Below are 21,259 nucleotides of genomic sequence, written 5' to 3'. Positions count from 1 at the left end.
CTACTCAATGTCCAAAGAGTTCCAGTTAGCATTCATATTATATGGAAATTCCTCTGTTGGTGTAGATCCACATAATGTAAAAGCTTCCACCACTCCCTATACAAAGATCATGATTTTTAGTTGCTTGTAACGGCAAAAATGTAATTCATCAGGCTAAAATCTATTGTTTATGTTAGACTGACATCCTGAGGAAAATTTCAAGGAAAATAATCCATCCTGCAAAGGAAACTGGAAAAATATTACCATAGAATTGCTTTCTTTAAAATAACTTACTACTTTCAAGACGAGAATTGGAAGTTGAGTTTTACTGTTGTTATGAAATCTGGGCCAACTGCGAGCAAGGGATATATTGCTGAAAAATAATACCTTACCTGTACATATCAGAGAGATCTGATATTTCATGACTGATATATGTTAGTACAAGACTGCCCACTGCCAAAACCAAAAGCCACCAATCATCTGGCCCTGTCTGCATGCTTACGCCAGTTCCCTCATGTCAGCTATAGCAATTGCTGAACTAGTGCATAGTTGAGGCAGAATGTGTTTGGGAAGAGAACTCATTTTCACTTGACTTAGATCCAATTCACCATGCAGCTGCTGTGGTAGGCACGGAGGAAAGGTAGGCTTCTCTTTCAGTAGCAGCATGCTTTAACCAAGCATGAAATTAGACTTTGAGTTTCATTGTTCTTCTTCCAACAAATGTCTGTTTAATTTTCTCAGTCTCATGTAATTTGTGTTGGTCTGTACAGTTTGGCAAGTGTCTCATAGAAGTAGTCCGCTAACATTAAGAATTAAAAAAGGTAATTTTCTATATAATAATGGTAATATTGTGATTTTGTCAAACAGTACTGAAATAAGGTGCTGATATTGTTTTTGTAAGCACACCATGAGCCTTATGTCTCACTCTGTGCAGTCTGGATAAATGCTGAAAAAGACAGCTAGATGTTTTCCTGTTTGTTTATCTATATTCCTGCTCAGCGTTACTGGTGTTGCAAGGCAGCATTGCCCCAACTAATGGAGGAGTGTGGTCCACATTTCTTTGCGCAGGTTTATAATTTACTGGATAGCTTAGGTAGAGCTAGTTAAGATGAGAGAATCTTTGTGACTTGGTTTTAACCTGTGTTACAGTTCTTGAAGGGGAGCAGAACTTCATTAAGGACAGGYCCTGGTCTGCATCAAAATCTTATCAGTTAGGAAGGAGGCATTGATGAGGAAGCAGGAGAACACTCTGCGTACTGGAATCCTGTTGTCCAAAAGACTTAATATCATGATACTTGGTCTTATTATGGTATTTTTCTTGATACTGTGAAAAATTCTGTATTTACTCATGGACAATGCCACAATTCATGGATATAGTTTTACCTAAACTGGATACGTTTGRATTTTTTACAATTTAAAAAAAACCTTTCCAGAATACCGTCATCTTTTACTTTATTTTTAAGATTGTTTTCTAGTAGTCTGCAGTGTTTTGAGGCTTGCTTTCTATTCTGTAACCAGATGCAGCCAATTCAGTGATTTTTAGCTAGACTATTTTTGGCAACTGTATCATTATAAACAGCTTAGGAGATTTGAAGTAAGCTTGACATAAAAAAGAAAAAAAAAAATCCTCTCTGGGCTCACAGTCTTTTTACTAGGCTATAGCTAACCCATTTTCAACCTGCCAAGAAATTAAGCCCTCAAAACAGTGCTTTTAATTGTCATGCTCTCCTGCTCTGGGTGAAATGAAGTTGAATTGTTATGATTTCATTATATGAGAACATGTTCATAAAGATGTTTTTAATCCTAACAATGCTTCATGAAAGGCTAACTGTGTAAGAACTTTATAAATCCAAAAATCCACTAACCAGAACAAAGATGATACTAATCTTTCTCGGAGAGATTTAAACTAGGTTGTTTCAGTTAGTAATGCTGCTGCTGTTTCTAAATAAAATGTCACTATGTCGAAGTCTCAGCTGCTCATAATTTTTAATTCAGTAAGCAATTTTGAGTTAGAGGGGAAATCTACATAATTCATAGAAAAATTTGCAAGAGTATGCAGTTGTTATTGAAGGGTGTATATGTGCTTTGTGGATGAGGATAAAGTAAATACAAAATTTTCAAGCTTTAATGTATATACATTAAGTGTGTATTGTCCTACGCACAGATTTTCCACAACCTCTCTGGGCAACCTGTTCCAATATTTGACCACCCTCAGAGTGATAAAGCTTTTTTTTAAGTTTAGGTAGAAATTATTGTATATCAGTTTGCCCATTGCCTGTTATCCTGTCACTGGGCACCACTGAGAAGAGTTTAACTCTATCCTTTTTGTTCCTTCCCATCAGGTATTTATACACATTGTTTAACCTTGAGAAGGGCTTGGAGGAAGGCTCATCAATCTCAGCACTCTTAGYCTCTCCTTGTATGACAGATGCTCCCATCATTTTGCTCTTTCACATAAACATTCTTGAATTTAACCCATTTACATCTAGATGAATGTAATGCTACTTGAAAAGCAGTCAATATTGATCAAAATGTATCAATGGGTGAAGAATTTTYTACTTTTTTTGGTGCCTTGTTCCATTTGGTATGATACCGATCTTACCTTAATTGCCATCATACAGCGTGTCTTGCTCCAAAGCATCTCTAGAAACTAGGAAAATGTTGTAGTTAGTTTTTTTCAGCTGTTCATTAAAGATTTTTCTTGTTTCTTCTACTTTTCATGAAAAGTAGAATATTACTTTGGATTTTAAAAGTGAAAGTAACTGTATATTTAAATATGAACATTAATGGCTTCTCAACACTAAAAGGTATAACATCTAAAAACGAGATTTTGTTGTTATTCCTCTGGATCAATTTGATGTGCCAAATCCTACTGACTTCAGCAATCATTTCAAGCAAGAAATGATATGTATGTGTAATTGCTGCTTTTTATATATCTATGATATAGTGGCTATATTTAAAAATGTTACATATAGTCACATGCTTCCTTCACACCTGAATAGTACAGCGTCATTCTTATTTGCTGAGGATCTAAACTTGATACCTGGTCATCTGAGATTAGAATTCTGCCCTACACTGATGTCACTGAGTAGACTGAAAGATGAAGTTATGCCTCATCTTTCGTGGATGTGAGGTGTGTTTAGTAATATGTAATAGCTGTTAATCACACTTATCATTAGTTTTTAGGTTAAGGAAACAACCTTGAAGCTAGTATCTGAATGCCCCTAACTTTAGGTGTATGCTACAGAGCATGAGAGTCTAGGTGAGCATGTCCAAAGCGTGTTCCTCAAGTGAGAAGCCAGTCTCAGGAAGTCATATGCTTAATCCAAAAGGTTTACATSACATAACTTAAAAGTAGTACTTCAGCAAGACTTAACAATTTTGGCTGATAGTGAAGGAGGTTAAAAGTAACTTAGTTGTGTCAATCCACTCAAATCAAAGTAAATAGCAGCTTAATCTTTGTCAGAAATGCACATCAAGTGTGTTAGTCAAGAGCTAGCAATGATGCTGTTTTATTAAGTAAACACTATTCTAAACATTGTTGTTACACTAAAGATTTTGCAGTTGAAATACTGAGAAGAAGGGTAGATGAAGAATATTACAGCTGAAAACTGAGGCAGAGAAAGGTAAAAATTTGGTAAAGACCACACAGAAAGGATGTAGGTATGTTGATACAGATCATCTGTTACAAGCTAGGCAATAGACTGCAGTATTTTATCTATGCCATTGTTGATATTTACTGCCACAGTCAGCATTTGCAGAGAAATACTTTGGACCAAAATGAAGTTTAATTTATCTTGTTTTACAGTGCTTCCTCTAAAGTTGAAGTTTTTAGAATAGCAATTATCTCACTACATTTTTTTTCTAGTTCTATAATTTGAATGTTTCTAATTAAAATATCTTAAAGTATAAAATGTTCAGTTAGKGCTAAAGCTGGCTTGCTATGCTGCAGTTCAAATCCCCAATTACTCTAACAAAAGAATTACTAATAAGCAATAAATTTGTGTACACTTCAAGTTTTTGGTCTACCAAAAGAAAATCAGTTCATGGCCCTGCAAATATTTAAATACATTCATATGCGTAAGACAAACTGCYTTGGACCTTGAATCATACTGTAACTCCTTTCTTAGTGGCAGATGTATCCTTGAATGCTATGACAAATATTAAATGTATTAAGGTATTCCATGCCTTATTTGTTTATATAATTCCAAAATTTGTACTGGTTTTGTAACCTGTTTGGCATTTAAAACACTGGCACACTGTGTGTGTCGTGGCAAATATTTGCAGAGCTGTTCRCACACAGTGAAATAAAATTCATAAATTTGATTTGGGGAAAACTGAAGTGGAAAAATCATTAGTCAGTAACAGCTTGCTATAAACTAATTGCTAATCTCTTTACTGTTTTCTGATGGTTGATTCTCTTATGTTGTTTTGCTTTGGGAATCTAGAAATTTAATGTGCCAGAACATTTACAATGTGTTTTCTTTTTGAGTCCTACATATTAGTTTACACCCAGGAATGTAGATGGTTTTCTTCTTGATAGCCAGTCATTCGGTTCGCAGGTGATTTTGAGTTGTAATCAGTTAAAATTTTGATTCTGAAGGCACTGTTATGCTTAATGTCAGACTTATTGAATAGATTACGTTTTTGGTGTTGGCTCTTGATGGAAACTAGTAACCTCTCTCTACATATATATTAACATGAGAGCTTATTTTATATAATAGATTGCGTTAAAATAACCATATTTGTTATGTTCGCAAACAAATTATTTGGCTTTTTATAACTTAATTATCTTGGATGGCACTTTAAAAATGTATATATACTTTCTTCATTCTAGAGTCAAGACAAATACTCAGTAATGCCATGTTACTATTTCATCCCTTAAATAGTATAGCTTTTAATTTTTTACCTGTTTTAAGCTGAGATAAGAGAACTTACCTGAAAGTTTACAATAAACCAATGCATTCTACAGATTTCATGGGGCATATTTTGGAGAAGTTCAATCTGCATCTGTTTTTGGGGGGAGGAGAAGGGTGTTCGTTTTGGTTGGTTGGGTTTTTTTTGTTTTGTTTTGGGTTTTTTTGCTATTTACAAATCTGTTACCTCTCACTACAAATGTTGTTTAAAGTGATTTTTAAAAAAAAAAAATCTGTATTTGTCCACTTGGTTTGAACACTGTGCAGGAACATGAGAAGTCTCTGCTCTTTCACAGGATGAAACCAGTATTGCTTGGTTAAATTAACTGCCTCTCCTCCTCAGGTTGCTGAGATTGCTCTGCTTTTACCACTACCACTTTTCTTACTCATGACTTTCCTCTTGATGATAGATAAAGAATGAATAGAGCTCTCTAGAGAAAAGAAACACCTATTTTATCTTGAGTTTTGCCTAACCTTTCTAAAAGATCACATCGCCTCTGCTATCTGCTTACCAAATGTAATTTTAAAGTTGACAAAATGAAGTGTCTCAAAGGCTTTTTCTTTTGAAACTTCTAATGATACACTAGAGATTGATTACAGCACTTCTACTGAACAAAGAAGCCAGTGGCTTTTTCAGCTTCTGAATTAGGTTCAGATAGAGGTCTGAAGACTACTACCAAGACTAAATTTCCTTTTAAAAGATGAATGATATTATTTCATACTAAGTAATTCTAAAAGTAAACAAATCTTGCTAAGCTCTGTGAACTGGACATCTGGTGTGAGAATTAACTCAAACCCTGTTATTTTTTAAATTATTCTCTTTGATGAGTCTGTATAAGAAACGGCAGTTGCTAATAAGCTTGTTTCTTAGTACTTTTAATAACTTTGAACTTCAGCACTGGGAACAGTAAATATGTTACTGTATAGCTGAATTTATTAATCTATGATTAAGGCTTTGAGAAATAATATAAAGCATTTCTTTTTAGTGTTTCTGATTGGATTTTTCTTTAAACAGCCAACAATTTAACTCCTTTCACTTCTAGCTAAAAAACAAATGCATTTGAAAGTAAAGTTCACTTAAATTAATTGGCCAGACTATGATAGGTAACTGTTTGCTGCATCTTGCCCATTCATTGATACAAAATCAGCTGTCAGCAAGTGACTATTGTAGTGGTCAAATGTACGAAAATGCATTTCTACTTGCGTCGTGCAATGCAAGTGGGGGGAAAAAAAGGGAAGCTCTAAGTTTTATGTCAGTTTTATTGAAATAGGAAGAGGGTTGTCATATAGGAAAGATAGTTAAAATATTTTCTAAGGATGATTTATTGAACACCACTAGCGTAGCTAAATAAACAAAAATTTTTCCTTAAAGATTTCAGAAAAGAAGATGGTAATCTCTTAATTCGGTAATTCCAGTACACATAGTAGTTCTGTTCTAACATGTCCTCCGTTTTATCATTTCTACTACTGTTTCAGCGACATGCTTATTAGATGTGCAGTGGTAGACTAGCATGGCTCAAGCCTTTTCTGAGTGTTGCTCTTAACCTGGCTTGTCTTATTCCCATGCTTGTATTCCGACATAACCGACATTAGTGCAACTGAGGCCTGACAAATGTTTTCCAAAAAGAGAATGTGCATGCTGGACTATTTGCATAAATATAACTGTTTCTGAGTAACTTCAGAGTAAATTCTAATTGGAATGATTGAAATTAGCTAATAGAACAGCTGTAAAAAAAAATACTATTTCATGGCAAGGACTTCTGTGCATGAGGAAAAGGTTTTAACATTAGGGATCATGTGTATTTAAAAAACAGTTTTGACTCTTACCTCACTGCCATAATTTTTATTATCAAAAACATTTTTCAAGGTTGCAAGTTTTCCTACTGTTTAGATATACCTAAGGGATTTACCTTTTATAAGCATCATTTCTGAGAACTGCAGGTGTTGTGGTGAACACATCAACTTTGATACCACATGCAGAGTAGGGGAAAAAATATCAGTGTATCCTAAAGTTTTTAAAAAAGCAAAAAAAGTCTTCAGAAGATGTCAGAGGGGTTGTAATTCCTCTGCTGCAATTATAGAATATAATAATAGAATTCAGTGCTGACTACAGCTGTTMCCAAGTAACTTTATATTTCTGGTTTTTCAAAGGACTGATGTGGTATTTAAGAAACTGAAAGTCAGTGCCTGCTGTCTTTTAACACTATCTTCTGCATATCAATTTAATCAATTTCTACTTTATAATTTTATAGGAATATATCGTTACAGCCAAGCCACTGGTGGAATTTACTTTCAACCGTTCCGCAACACAGAGCCATAGATCTGGTTTGCAAAGCAACTGAAAAAAAGTCGACTCCCCCCTCCCTACTTTGGAAAACAAGCGGCCTACAGGATGGTCTCTGTTTTCCAAGATAATGCAGRAAATACCTAGACACAAAATTATCTTTTCTGAGTTAAAAGGGTGAAGAAGATGTTTTCATTTTTGCCTTGCAGAAAAAGTGGCTATCACAGCAGAGGTATGTCTCTTACCTCAGTCTTATCCTTCTCAGACTCAGGTCCTGATTTCCAAATGCTATCTCCTTCTGAAGCAACTCTGTCTCATCATGGTTTTGTCAGTATTCTGGCAAAGAGAAGTACTTTCTTGCTTCAGTTTAGATGATAAATTCAGGGAAGCAAAGCTTTGTTTATTTATGTAGTTGTGGTAAACATTTATGCATCCATTTAATTTTGTTAATCAAGCTCACCTCTCTGGAGTTAGAATGATTTAGGAATAAGACTGGGTACCAGATAGCACCTCTTCATCCTGAAAGGCCAAACCCATGCATAGGGGAGAAAGAAATCCTGGAAAAATACTGTGATGATTCACTGATAAAGAGAAAAAGCATTAYCTAGAAACAGGCAGATTCGTTACACAAGCTACTGAAGGAATCCAGTAAGACTTCAAGAGGATCCAACCAGTCAGTGAAATAGATTTTATAAATGCTAATATAGCCAGGCATTTTGGGGTCATAACTGGTTTCTTCAGACAGACAGTAAATTAGCTTAAAGGCAATATAACTTCTGTATCAATGCACACCTCTGCAAGTGCACATGTGCAGCTTCCATTTTTATSTCTTTAGGGCTGAGAAGTCCCTTCCCTAGCTTGACATGCCTAATGATGCAGGTTATTTGCATACTTACTTTTTAGGAACATTACTCTTAAACCTGTGCAGCATGTCAAAAAGGTAGCTGAACGAAAATACAGTAATATCAGAGCAGATTGCTGTTCCATACTAAATTCTCAGTCTGATTTTTTTGTTGTTGTTGTTTTGTTTTGTTTACCAAACATATTTTTGGTCATTACAACAGAAAGAATATGTACARTAGATGATAATAAGCTTTAGGGATGACACTAAAGCTGGCAGATTTTCCAGAGTGGTGAAAGAACCAACATACTTGCTAAATCATTTTGGATTTTGTTGAATTTCTGACCTTTTTGCTAAACGAAATGTTTACATTTGAGAATTGGGGGGTGGGGAGGAATGGATCAACCATAAATGAAACCAGCTTGCTGTAGCATCTTTGAGACAAGTGATCTGTCTTACTGACTTTCCCATTCTTACCTGTGAAGGATGCACCTCTGTGATTTTTTGATAGTTGAGTATGAAATTGGAAATTGAAAATGAATTTAGTTTGAGAAGCCTAATTTAGAAACTAGTATATTCATATTCATTCAGTAACAAAATAGTTGAGGACAGGGTAAGGTAACTGTGGTGAGAGGTCTGCTGTTGTCTAACGTAAGAGTTATGTAATGATTTCAAAGACAAAAACTTTAGATTTAGAAGTATATTTAGGAAGTGAGCCCCACTCTGAACTGGTTAGTACCAGTACAGTTATGTTGTGGTTCAAAACATAATTTGAGTTATTCTCAAATTTTATTATGTTTGAGGATGCCAGAATGCTTTACAAAGATGAATAGTCTCTATCCTAATTACTATTAAGGAAATACAAGTTGCTAATATATTTTCATGGAAATCAATAGTTATTTTACATGGGAGGAAAATTGATTCTGCCCCAAATAGCATTTTGCTTGGGAAGCACTGAGTGTGAAAAAGCGTTCTGAAAGTACTCTTAACACTGAGTGGTCATCTGTTGCTTGAAATTATGTTGTTGGTTTTCTTCTGAAAATGAACAGAATTTCGTCTCTGAAACATGTCACATTCTAAATGCTAAAACCCAGAGGACTAGTCCCACCTGATTTGCATAATCAGAAACATAAATGCTCTGCATAAAACTAATTTAAAGCTTTTCCATTTAAATGATGCTTGTGAATTAATACATACAGATTTTTTTCCCACAGTCACTCTTAATAATGAACAGGGATTTAAATGTTCTAATTATGTTGTTTATAGTTGTTTATAATCTGCTTTACTACATAGTTCTGATAAATATTATTAAATTTTGAAAGATCCATTTGAAAAGCTTTAGTGCTGACGCTCATAGAAAAGTCATTCAAAACCTTGTTTATTATAAACACCTTTCTTAAAAATTTGCAAAAAACAAATTAGCTTGTTTGGAAGGTATGAAGTCCTTTCATTTTGCTTAAATATTTTAGAAAATGAGATTACTGGATGGAATGATTCCTAAACTTATCATTTTATGTGAATAGTACCAAAAACTCATGRCAAGTTAATTGCAAATTCATTACTATTGGCACTTGTCCTCATATTTATATTGTAAAAGCTAAATTATTTTAGCAAGGCATGTTATTTGTACAGTCTGAATGCCAACTATTTTGCAGCAAATTAATTACCCCCCCCCCCCCCAAAAAAAAAAGCACTCAAACTAATCACCAAGATATCTGAATAAAAATGTAATGGAAGGCTGCTATACCTGACTGAAAAATCTATGAACAGAAAAATAATTTTTTTTAATAGAAGTGAAACCAGAAAAATGATGTAGTAAGGAAATAAAACTGACTGCAATTGTAGTACTCTTTTATAAAAGTAAGCTTGTGCATATCAAAATTCCTTGGAGTGACTAAGAAGTAAGTAATTTTCTTTTCCTTCTTTTTTGTATTTTTAAATATGCTCAGAGTGGGCTTCCCCCAAAAATGAGTCTGTCTATAATGGAAATAGAGGAAATAATCTTGTTTGTTAGTCTCTGTGCTGTATGACATTGAATGATTTTAATACAGCTGACAGCTCACCAATTCTGTGAGACACGTAAATCTACGGAGAAGCAGATTTTTAGTTCAGGGCATTATTTCCATATGCCAATACATACAAGTAGACACATTCATACCTGCAAGTAACTTCCAACTGAATGTTTGTTAAATATGTGGACTAATATATCTGCTGCCCCACATACATGAGGAATTTTTTTATACATTTGAAGTGTACAAATGTATGTTCTATTCGATTAATATCTTGTTTTGTAAGATGGAAGCTCACGTTCCTGTTCTTGCATTTTGATATTGTTTTTTTAAAAAGGCATTTTTATTTCTTTTTTATTTTATTATCTTAAAGTTCTAAAGTAAATGTGAAGTCAAACTGTAAAAAAGAATATTGCTTGCAACTTGGTGGTTCTGAGGTCAACCAGAGATGCTGAAGGTTTTGATTCTGAAATAAAGCCCTCTGACATTAAACAGAAAGGTCAAATCAGTCATTAGTGAAATGAACACTCAATCTATAAATAGTACTGTTTTTTTACAACATTCAAAAGTGAAGGAAAATGCAAGGATATTCAGAAGCAAAYATACAGCAGAATCTGTATAGTTAGGCTTTCTCGTTATTTTCTAGCAGTACTAAAAAGAAAAAGGAAYGTTGGAAGTGGAGTTGATAGTATTATCTATTCTAGTAAGATCATCTGAAGTTCTGCAGTTGGGCTGAAGTCTTCTAAGCCATCCATCTTCCTCCAGGTTGAACTTTTTCTAACCTCCAGTTATACTTGCCCAGCATTTTTCACAAACTGAAGTGGGAGTAGAGCTGGTGGAGCTGGTTTAATATGATAACTTCTTTTTTTCCTTAATAACCTAGTGCTTGGTATCTTTGGAGCAAGGATTTGAAATATTCTCTCAGAAAGACAGGAAGATCTTTTTGAACAGGCTTTTGCCCATCCAAATTTAGCTGGTTTGAAACATGTTTTAGAAATATCAACAGTTTTTCACTTAATTGTTAATATTGCCTTTCTAAAATATCTATCTATATTGAGCATATCACAGCCAAGGATTAAAACAGCCTTCCCTTCCATTGCAGCTCTAGAATATTGCTGGTGTTTGGACACTTAAATGAGAACAGGAAGCAAAGGTAGAGGTGGCATACAGGAAGGAGGAGGAATAGACATCAGTAGGTGGAAAAAAATCTGGGTTCAAGGTAGGGAATTTAGAAGGAGAGGGTGAGAAGCAAACACTGGGTGAACTGCTGCAAGAAGAGGATGTTAACAGATGGATCAGAAGTCACCAGAGGAGGATCAAGGAGTGTGTGGGATAAGAGAAGCATAGTTACATAAGCCTGGGATGAGAGGAACCTGGGATTGTCTGTGTGAAGAATATTGTGGGAGAAGGAGGGGGATGGACCTGCTGTTGGGAGTAGGGCTGTTCAGCGAAGAACTGTCTGTATGATTCTTTCTGCATCTTCACCAAAAATTGTGAGATGCATGGTGAAGCTAGAAGCTAGGGATTACAGGAAGAGTAGAAATGCTTTCATGTTTGAGTTGAAGTTGAGCTGAATGCTGCGCTGCAGTTTTAATCCGTCTTTGCTGTAGAATTCCCTTGTCCTGCCTGACACCTGTCACAAATGCATGTGTCTGACTTTCAGTAGGTGATTAGCAGTTGTGCATCCTCACTCTAGGTGTCTGGTTTCTGAGGCCCTGTGGAAGAATGGCACGTTTCTGGTGCCTGAGATGGGTCACCAAAAACTAGCTTAAAAAACTAGTTGCATAGCTTTCCATTAGATATATTACACAGAAATGGTCAGAAGTGGATCTAGCTGATTTGGGACATAGCTGTGCCATACGTAAAGTATTATTTCAGTGTAGGTGGATATATCTGGGCTGACTTTGATATAATAATGTTCTTGATATAATGTAGCCATAATGTTACTAAACCCAATGTAGTCTAGCTGATCAAGTTTTAGGTACCTGCTTGGGAAAATTTTTCAGTCTTCACGGGGCCACGTGTTGCTAGCATATCAACATTAGCTGATCCCACCAAAGAAAGATGGATGGAACTGTGATAGTTCCTCTGTAACATGTTCTTAGGTTACTTGCAGCTTGTAGCACAGTACTACAATAACCTATTTCAAGCTGAAACATAAATTTCTAATGCTCTGCATTTCTGTTTTTGTAAGAATGAATGTGAAGTTCTTCAAAATATGTATTTGTTGATGAGTAGTAGTAGAGACTGGCCAGCAGCATTTTATCACTGCGCGAATTAAATTAAAGAATAGCCAATCCGTCATTTTTTTTTATTTTTTATTTTTTTTTTAGGGAAAGTTAGGCTGTGACTAAAATGTTAATGCAGTGCTTTTTTGTGTCACAGCATGTCAGTTGTCTTCTGTAATAAGTGGTTTATATTTAGGTTGTTTTTCAGTTCTGTGGATCTAAAATACTGGAGAAACTTCTTGATTCTTTATCTTATTCACAGGCTGCGGAATGTTGTTTATGAACTTTGCTATCGCTTATGCTGTTTCCATGTTAACCACTGCTTGTTAAATCAAAAATAGCAAAGTACACTTAAACTTGAACACGCTTGACTTTAGGAAAAACATTCCCTCTCAGACAGTAATATTTCTTAATACTAGCCATTTGGTTAGGCTGTAGGTGGCACGTTTCAGGAAATCTTCCCGAGTCTGGCGCAAGGTCCTTGCCCCATCCCAACTGTCAGGGATTTTACTCATCTTTTTATATGTTGTCACAAATTGAGAGCATAAGAAGTGCCCTACAGGCTTGGTCTAGTGGTCCATCCAGCAACACCCTTTCCCTGGCAGCTGCAGTAGGAGCATCCTATTTAGAAAGTGGCGAGGCTGATTTTCTCCTGCTGTGGTCYGTTTCCATGGGATTTATCCAGAATCTACAGTTGTTGTAATTGGGTTGTTAGAAGGTACATCCTTTCCTCTTACTTTTAGTATCCATTTATGTACCCGTTGTCCAATAAAAGTCTCCATAATATCACTTGTGTATTTTGTAGGTACCGAAGTTCCCTGAGCTCAAGGTTATTTAAGCGTATAAACTCAGGCTGTAAATATCTCRTGTTATGGTGTCATTAGGTCCATCAGCATTTGAACAGAGCATATTATCCAGCACTCAGCACTTTATCTCTGCTTTTTAAACTTACAGTTCTGTGAGCAAACAGTTTGTTTTCTACAGGTGAAGTTGCTACCAGAACTGCCTGCCAAAGGCAACATGGCAGCATGTCCTTAGACAAATAACTTTTCAAATTACATTGCATGAAGTATTCTTACACTACTTTTGCTGTAAATGTGTTCTTTTGTTTGCTTTGAATTCTACTTTTTCAAAAATGAAAATTACTTTCAAATATAAGGCATTTGGTTTTTTGATTCAATACAAGGGGAGATGATTTACTGATGAAAATATGCATCAGAATTTGAGACATATTACATATAAGGAAGCTTAAGGATAAAAAAGGAGGATAATTGGCACTAAAATACCATCTGAATTGGTTCAACTGATTGTGGAACCAGAGGACGTGTTGCTGTACCTGTATCAATTTGTCTTACAGGAAATCATGACTCATTGCAGTAAGTTAGGGGCAGCATGGCACCAGTTCATCCATGCTGTTTCTGCAGTATAAGCTGCTGTCTTTGCCTGGCATAGCACTGCAGTGCACTGCTCACATGCAGTGGTAGGCTTGGAGCTGGTTTTGGCATGTCTGTGCTTTTGATTTGAACATAATATATATGCCTCAAATGAGGAAAAGGAGAGTCAGAGAAGTCTATTGAAGAGGGTGAAAGTCATAAACTAACTGTGGAGAGTTGTCTTGGGGTCTTTTTTTTAGGGGGGAGTGGGAGAGTATTTGGTGAGATTTGAGTATGTTGCTGAATGTAATCAGCTTTAAGTGGCTGTATAGGGCGTTCAGCATGGATGTCTTGCAAACCAAAGAAACCTACTTTAGATTGCCTCCTCTGAAAACAGCTCTGTCTTCCTAGTTTCAAAATGTGAAACAAGCATGTTCATTGAAATGTCTGGTTTGTACAGTGGTTGAGCAAACACTTTAAATCTGTAAGCACTTCTTTTTTTTTTTTTTTAATATAGTATACGCGTTAGATGTCTTAAATTACTGCCTTTGTATTAGCTTTTTGTAGTTTGACTTGCAGTTAGTGTCGTGATTTATTCTTCCCACACAGCGGATAGCTGAATGCATTTGTTATTTTTATTATTAAGCTGGGTGACAGCCCAGCCACTGTGGCTCACTCCTCCTGTTCCCCAACCCCATCCCCAGTGTTTAGTGTTTATTTTAAAGCTACCTTTGTTTCTGCTCCTAATATCTGAGATTTTACATGCCTGTTGTTCCTTGACTCCCTGCTATTGCAAATTGCCAGTGTAGTTAGATTTCTGCACATTTCTGTATGCTTATTATGATGGCAATTTAAGTTGGGGGAAAACAATTGATGTAATCTATATCACACTGAGAAAGGAAAAAAATGTTTTTGTTTTTGTTTTTTTATGCTTAAGGAAAAACTCACCGCAAACTTCTTTCCTTACAAATCACCTGTATATGCGTAATACAGCGTACCTGTGAGTGCTCTGTTAAAAGTAGTTTTCTGATATTTCAGCGAGCTGGAAATGGCTGTGTTTGAAGATTAGGGTTAGTATACTTTACAGCTTACTTAGCCATCATTGTTCCCCAATCACAGTGAGCATCTGACTGACTGTGGCCTRTTGTTCAGGTTAGATAGAGCTACAAGCTGCAAGTCAGAGCAYGGCCGTGTTTTAGCTCTCTGAGGAGCTATAATCTGAGACGTTTACTCTGTAAAGCTCAAATTAAAAAATATCTATATATATTGCTGCTTATGGATATGTTAATTTTTAGAGTATTTACATGGCTTCCAATAAGTTAAGGACATTCATTTTTCTCCATTTCAAATGATCTACTGTAAGGATATTATACACAATACCACATTTTCCTATTGAAGAATAGGGTTTTTTTTTCTTTTTTAATGCTGAGAAGTTAYAGCATGCTCCATTAGGAAAAGTTTTAAAATTAAGAATGATCATTAAATGGAATTCCATTGCATGTATCACTGTCGGGGATAATGCTGTTATGTTTCTGGTGTTTTTATTTTAAAAGAACATTGTTTTAACCTTAAGTAAGTGACTTGCAGAACTATGGACTTCATAGCATCCTCAGCATAACTCACTTGCATCTTTCTTTTGTATTTGGATTCTTCTATCCTAGAAGTATAATTGTAGTACGTAAAACTTGACACATTCGTTTGCCCTCGTATTAACCAACAGGTTAGAGCTGGATTTCCCGATCTATTTCTGGGATAGAGTCATCAAACATGTATAAGCATAGTGTTACCAGTGGGAACGCCAGGTCAGTGCTCCCCAAGATCTCACCTTGCCCAGAGGGCCGGGCAGGGAGATCGTGTTGACAGTTAAAGGAAAGAGGTCATGGCTGCACTGCGCAAAACTGAGTCAGAGAAGTGGGCAGAAAACAGCTATAGTGCCAACCAAAACGTCTACTAAAGGTTAGGAAAGGTCAGGCAACTTATCATATTTACCAATCAAATACTAATCATTTGCTGCGTAGTTGCATACACTGCTTAAAGCACCTATTCTCACATAATCTGTATACGGTCTTAGCCCACGATGAATTGCAATTCCAATGCTAATTACAATACGGATGTACTACAACCTGCTTGAAATTCTTAGTTAAACCTGAAAAACTCTTTTAAAAGATTTAGTGGCATTTCAGTTTGCAACAAAGTGAGTTAATGCTCCCATTGTTACCATGTTTCTTTTTTTGCTTGTATTAGATTTTTAGGATTTTTGTGGTTTATATCTAGTGGTTATCAGCAGTACTCCACAAACGTCCTCCTATATGCAAGGATAAAACTTGGAAGTTTATAAATGTTTTCTAAGGTACGTCTGTGTTAGACTATTATACATGAGTTCTGACTCCTTCCTCAAAAAATGCCAAAGGATTAATAAAAAAAATTAAAATTCCAGTGAAGCACATTATCATGCTAAGACTTTTCTCATGTATGCTGTAGATCAAATTGCCATTGTAGCCGTATGACCCCTGACTCTGAATCCTTGGTATATCTGTTTTTTAAAAAAAAATCTTTATCACTTTCTAAGAAAAAATATCTCAAATTATAGTTATGCATGTAAAAAATAAAAAAAATAAAAAGTGTCAGTTATGCAGATCTTGAAGATTGTCTGCTGTATTCTCTTAGTAAACATTTCAGATAATCAGAGAAATAAAATGAATTAGTATACTTTTCAGGTTTGGGGGTGGGGGAAGGTATCAGTAAGCAGTTTTTTTTTTTTTTTTTTTTTTTTTTTTTTTTTTGTTATGGAAGACAATAGCCCTTAGTGTGTCACTGGAAATTCCCTGAGCAGTATTCCACCTGCTTGTTCAGCACATCACCTCAGGGTAAGGCATTAATATTCAGTTTTCTAAAAAATATTTTTTTCTGGCCATAGAATAAGAATTGTGTTCTGTGTCAAATAAGAATGTTTTAAACTGGGGAGAGGAAGACARTGAAAAAGCAGATGAGTGCTTAAATCTCAAAGGATAATTTTCGTACAGATTTTCTGTGTACTAAACTTTATTCTTTGAGTTTTTTTTTTTTTTTTTAACTCCCTTTATAAAACCTTTTCCTCACCTTTTCCTTATTTGGCTATGAAAAGYGTAAGCTCCTCTATTGTCTGATAAAGCCTCTAAGGCACTCCTTTGCACTGTTCGACCATTAAGAGAATTTTGTTGTAAAGGAAGCTTGAAATATTCCTCCACCTTCTTTTTTCCTCCTGTCAACTGTATATCTGTTGCTTAAATCGGTATATCCAAAACCTAGAAAGAGAGCGGTTGGTAGAGGTTTTCATTTTGTTGTTGCTGCTGTTACTTGTTTTTAATTTTACTTACTAAAAATGTAATGGTATATACTTTTTAGGATGAGATCTGTTTCCATCTTTGCTATCAAGAAATGTTGTCTTCAGTGTGCATAAATAACTTTATTAGTGCATGTGAGGCTAACATATACAACCAATTTAAGTGCAGAAATTGAGTGCAAAAGGTATATGCATTATACAGAAGAGTACAAGGGATGAAAATAGATTTTTTTTTAATCTTAATTGTTTAATACTAACACATCCAAAACATAACAGGAATATAAATCTAAGTTACGAAATATATGCAATATATATGTTTTATATAAGAATTATATAGTATCTTTATAGAGTAAGTTAAATACTTGTATGGAGTCTAATGTTAAGTATTTTATTTCCCTTATGTTTATCTTTGCAGATCTGTTCCTTACCACATTATCAGATTCCAAAAACATTCAGTTTGAAACATGGATAAATAAGGTAAGGGGGAAAATGAAGTAACCATTCTGTTAACACATAATATCTTAAACATAAGAAGCTATCTGGCATTCCCGGGTTTAGGAATGAGTGGAAATGATGTTAGAGACGCTAACTGCACTATTGCATTCAGTCTGCAGAATATCCCTGGAGGAATTTATTTACTCAGCATATATTCCTCTGCAGKTTTTTTAGCATGATTATCAAGTATACCAGTCAGCCGACCTTCATAACATGTTAACAGGACTCGTGATATGTCATCAGATGCTTTAAAAGATTACTGACACTTAGTATGATGGTTTATGAAGAAAAGGTTGACCAGATATTTTATTCTTGTTGTGTGTCAAAGACTTGATTTCTTCAAGTAAGTTTTTTAAGAACTGTGACTTCAGATCTTGGGTAAGATTTTGTGGGATAGAAGTTTAGAAACCTCACTTCTAACCTTCAGACTGTTTATTGTAGTTATGATTAGGAACCTCCTGGGAGTCCTACCTTGCCCAATACAACTCAGGAAATTATAAAACATTAAACAAAAAAATTGAAGTGCCATCTTCTTACTGACTGCTCGAAAGTTTTATACCAAAGTATAGCAATTCTGGAACCAGAAATAATGGGGGGGGAGGTTGTTGTTGTTTTGTGGGGGGGAGGTTGTTTTTCCAATTGTGCTGTTGTATTRTAACAGCCTAGAAATACAACTGGCCTAGAAATGGCCAGGATCAGTGAAGAATCTGCATAATACCAAATAGTAATGCAAGTTGATTTAGAACTAGGTACGTCCTTTATACTATCTAGAAGGACTATCGTTAAGAATCTTAGTATGTGCATATGTTAAAGTTTACTTTTTTGTTTTAATAGATGATGATCAATGTTGTGTTTCTTATTAGCTGAGAAATGGATTTTTGAGGCTATATTTACCTGGAAATTTATCCATCATATCGCAATGATTCAATTCATATTGAATCAGTGTAGAACTGGGAATATAGTCCTGTGTGTATCAGCATGGCATTCCTCAGCCAGCTGCTGAACTGGGTAYGTGAAAAACAAAACAAAACAAAACAAAAAAGAACAGCTATTTTTGTTTCTCAGCTGCCAGATGGTCTTGAAATAGAACTTTTTAGCCAAAAGTTCTAAGAGCTGTGCTAGAGATTTAAAAGAATAAATAAATAAAGCAGTTAGTCATAAATTCTGTATTTTTAAGTTTTATACAGACTTAAAAATGAACAATTTTTTACTTTGAGGAATTTCATTAGTGAATGATTTAGTAGTAGCAAGTACACGAGGCATTTAACCTGTCTACTGTACTTTCTTTTTTAATTTTCCTACAAATTTTGGATTTTCCAAATTTGTATGTTCTGAATGTATTCCTACATAATAGAATTAGTGTACATAGATTAATTCCTTCTTAATAAAGAATGAATCCTATGGTTTGGAATCATTCAGCCCAGTAAAATATGTCTCTTAAATATATTTTAGAATTCTCTGGTGTACACATAACAATTTTAAAAGACCTCCATTGGTCTATTAAAAGCTATTAAATCTGTCTACAAAGCTAGGCAAAGTAATTGCCTTCACTGATGTACTATAAAATGCTTCTAAAATATTTGCCTTTATGATATCCTTTTCTTCTGGTCAATTGAGCACAGGGCCTAGTCTTCCTTACTGCACGGAGATGATTTGCATGAATAAAGATTACGAGCTCAAGCCTGCAGTCAGATAATTCTTTTGGAGCTTATAACCAAATACACCATTTTCTTCTAAAGTGGTAAATATGTTTCTGCATCAGTATGGTTTATTAATTCATTAAAAAAAATTAGCTATTTTAAAATAGACATATTGAGCATGAAAAAGAGGTGCTGCATCAAGAGGTGTACTGTTGAAGCTTTGTGTTTTCCATTTACATGCCTCTCTAAAACTTGCCTGTAAATGTTGCCCAAGAGACTACAGTTGAGGCTCTCTCCTTTTTTCTTCCTTTTTTTTCTTTTTTCTTCCCAACTAAGTCATTATAAACTATCTGCCCAGGAAAAAATATGTAGTCAAACATTCGGGAAAATCTGTTTCCAAAGATGCATCTTCAACAGCATTAACCTCTACAAACTGAGTATGACATKAGCAAGCAGTATAAGTAATTACAGATAATCCAGAAAATAGTGTGATGTGTGTGACTGAAGCTTGATTGTTCCTGAGAAACAGGTTCTTTGGGGAGGTTATTCACTGAATTTCCATTAAAGGGAAAACTGAATTCTGTAAGAGAAGATAACAGTGAATGCAAAATACTACTGATTTTTATGCGCTTTTGCCATTAACAGCATTGAAAATCTCAAGATTATCATTGTACTCAATTGGGAGCATGTGTACTCTTCAGCAGAACGGTACAGTGGGGGAATGGGAGGAGAATAGGAGTGTGCTGTAGATGTTGGTAGAAATACATTGCAAATACCCTCTGCAAGGAAAGGGGAGCTATGTTCTTGGATGACTGCATTAGCCTTAGAAGCTAAATGTAGAAGAAGAGATAAGGGGTTAAAAAAAGAAAGAAAAGAAAAAAAGAAGAAGAAAAAGAACGCTTTTAGGATCACTGAAAGCRTATATAGTGAGGAAGAACCGTTCTCAAAGCTTAGGGAAAGGTAAGATCATGAAATGAGCAACTGCGGCTCCTGCAAAGTTCAGCATGGGTAAAGTTGGTGGATACATACCTCTGATGACTGCTGGCATCCTGTGACATGTCCCCCTATAGCCGTCTGTGGATCTGCCTCACCAGTGGTAGCTGATGACCCACTTTCCTTCAACATGCGTATGTATGAGGATTCAAATACAAGAATGAAAAAAGTCAGTAGTTGGCATGTAAACAACACTGTGTTGTTACTTGTGACTTACAAAGCACACAGGGTAAAAGTCAATTAATTGATTGCTGACTGTTTCTTCATTTTCATTATTTTTTAACTTATAATGGCTTTATATATTATTGTGTGCATGGGATTTTATATGAGCTGATTCCATTGACTAAAAAAGTGGGCCTTGAGTCATCTTACTTGGTTAAGAAACTTAAGTGGATTTGTTCCACAGTTGTGGTTCCTTTCTATGATAAACAAAGATCCTCTTCAGTCTTTCTGATGAAATACTAGAATATTATGTCCTGTGCAGGACATAATAGTGATTTAATTAGAACAAGACCTAAAGCAGACCTAATGTAAAATCARGTTATTTCAAAATGGARAAGTAAAATCAAAATGTGTGTRTATATGTGTATATTTGTATATACATACATATTTATCTAGTGATACATATGTAAAGTTACATGTCATTGTATGTAAAATGTTAGTTATCATAATTTAATTATGATTTAACTTATGTTGCTGAAATAACCTAATCTCTTCCTAATAACAGAGCAAAATATGTAGGTACTTGTATCTGAATATGATTACTAGTAGACTTCCACAGGATTCCATGAAAGATTACAGTCCAACAGTTCAGTCCCAATTTTCAAATAGTACATTTTTTCCATAGTTGGAATGTCTCTTTATTACCTACTTGATCTCTTTTTATTGATATTTATTATCTGAATGTCAAAAGTCAAACTTTATCACTTTGTCTGCAGTTCAGTTTTTCTATTATTTTTATCCTATTGATAGGAYGGGAACTTCTCTAGAACTGGAAAAAGTAAGGAGAAGCCTGAGGGTATGCAGGTTGTTGGACAGTCCGTGTTTGCAGATTTTGGTGAGTTTTATTTTCCTAAATAACTTACAGCCTGACTGTTTCTCTTTATTAATTTGGTTAGCTATTCTAAATCAAAGAACAAAGAAATAAAAATAGTTATAAAGCTATTCTGTCTTTGTCAC

At 35.0% G+C, this 21,259-nt stretch overlaps 1 protein-coding gene across 2 annotated transcripts in view; it reads left to right on the top strand.

Moving 5' to 3' along the window:
- Window positions 1-21,259, top strand: part of ITFG1 (integrin alpha FG-GAP repeat containing 1) — a 99,073-nt gene that overhangs the window by 13,525 nt on the left and 64,289 nt on the right. For both annotated transcript variants that reach the window (XM_085303817.1, XM_085303818.1), the window contains exons 7-8: window positions 17,368-17,429; window positions 21,053-21,137. In XM_085303817.1, the coding sequence (XP_085159943.1) occupies window positions 17,368-17,429; window positions 21,053-21,137 (147 nt within the window). The remainder of the gene's footprint in view (window positions 1-17,367; window positions 17,430-21,052; window positions 21,138-21,259) is intronic.

This window comes from Rhea americana, unplaced genomic scaffold (genome assembly GCF_003343005.1).
Source record: "Rhea americana isolate MKP2758 unplaced genomic scaffold, rheAme1 scaffold_20, whole genome shotgun sequence".
In the NCBI taxonomy this organism is placed as follows: Eukaryota; Metazoa; Chordata; class Aves; order Rheiformes; family Rheidae; genus Rhea; species Rhea americana.
This window is presented reverse-complemented; position numbering and strand designations above follow the sequence as displayed.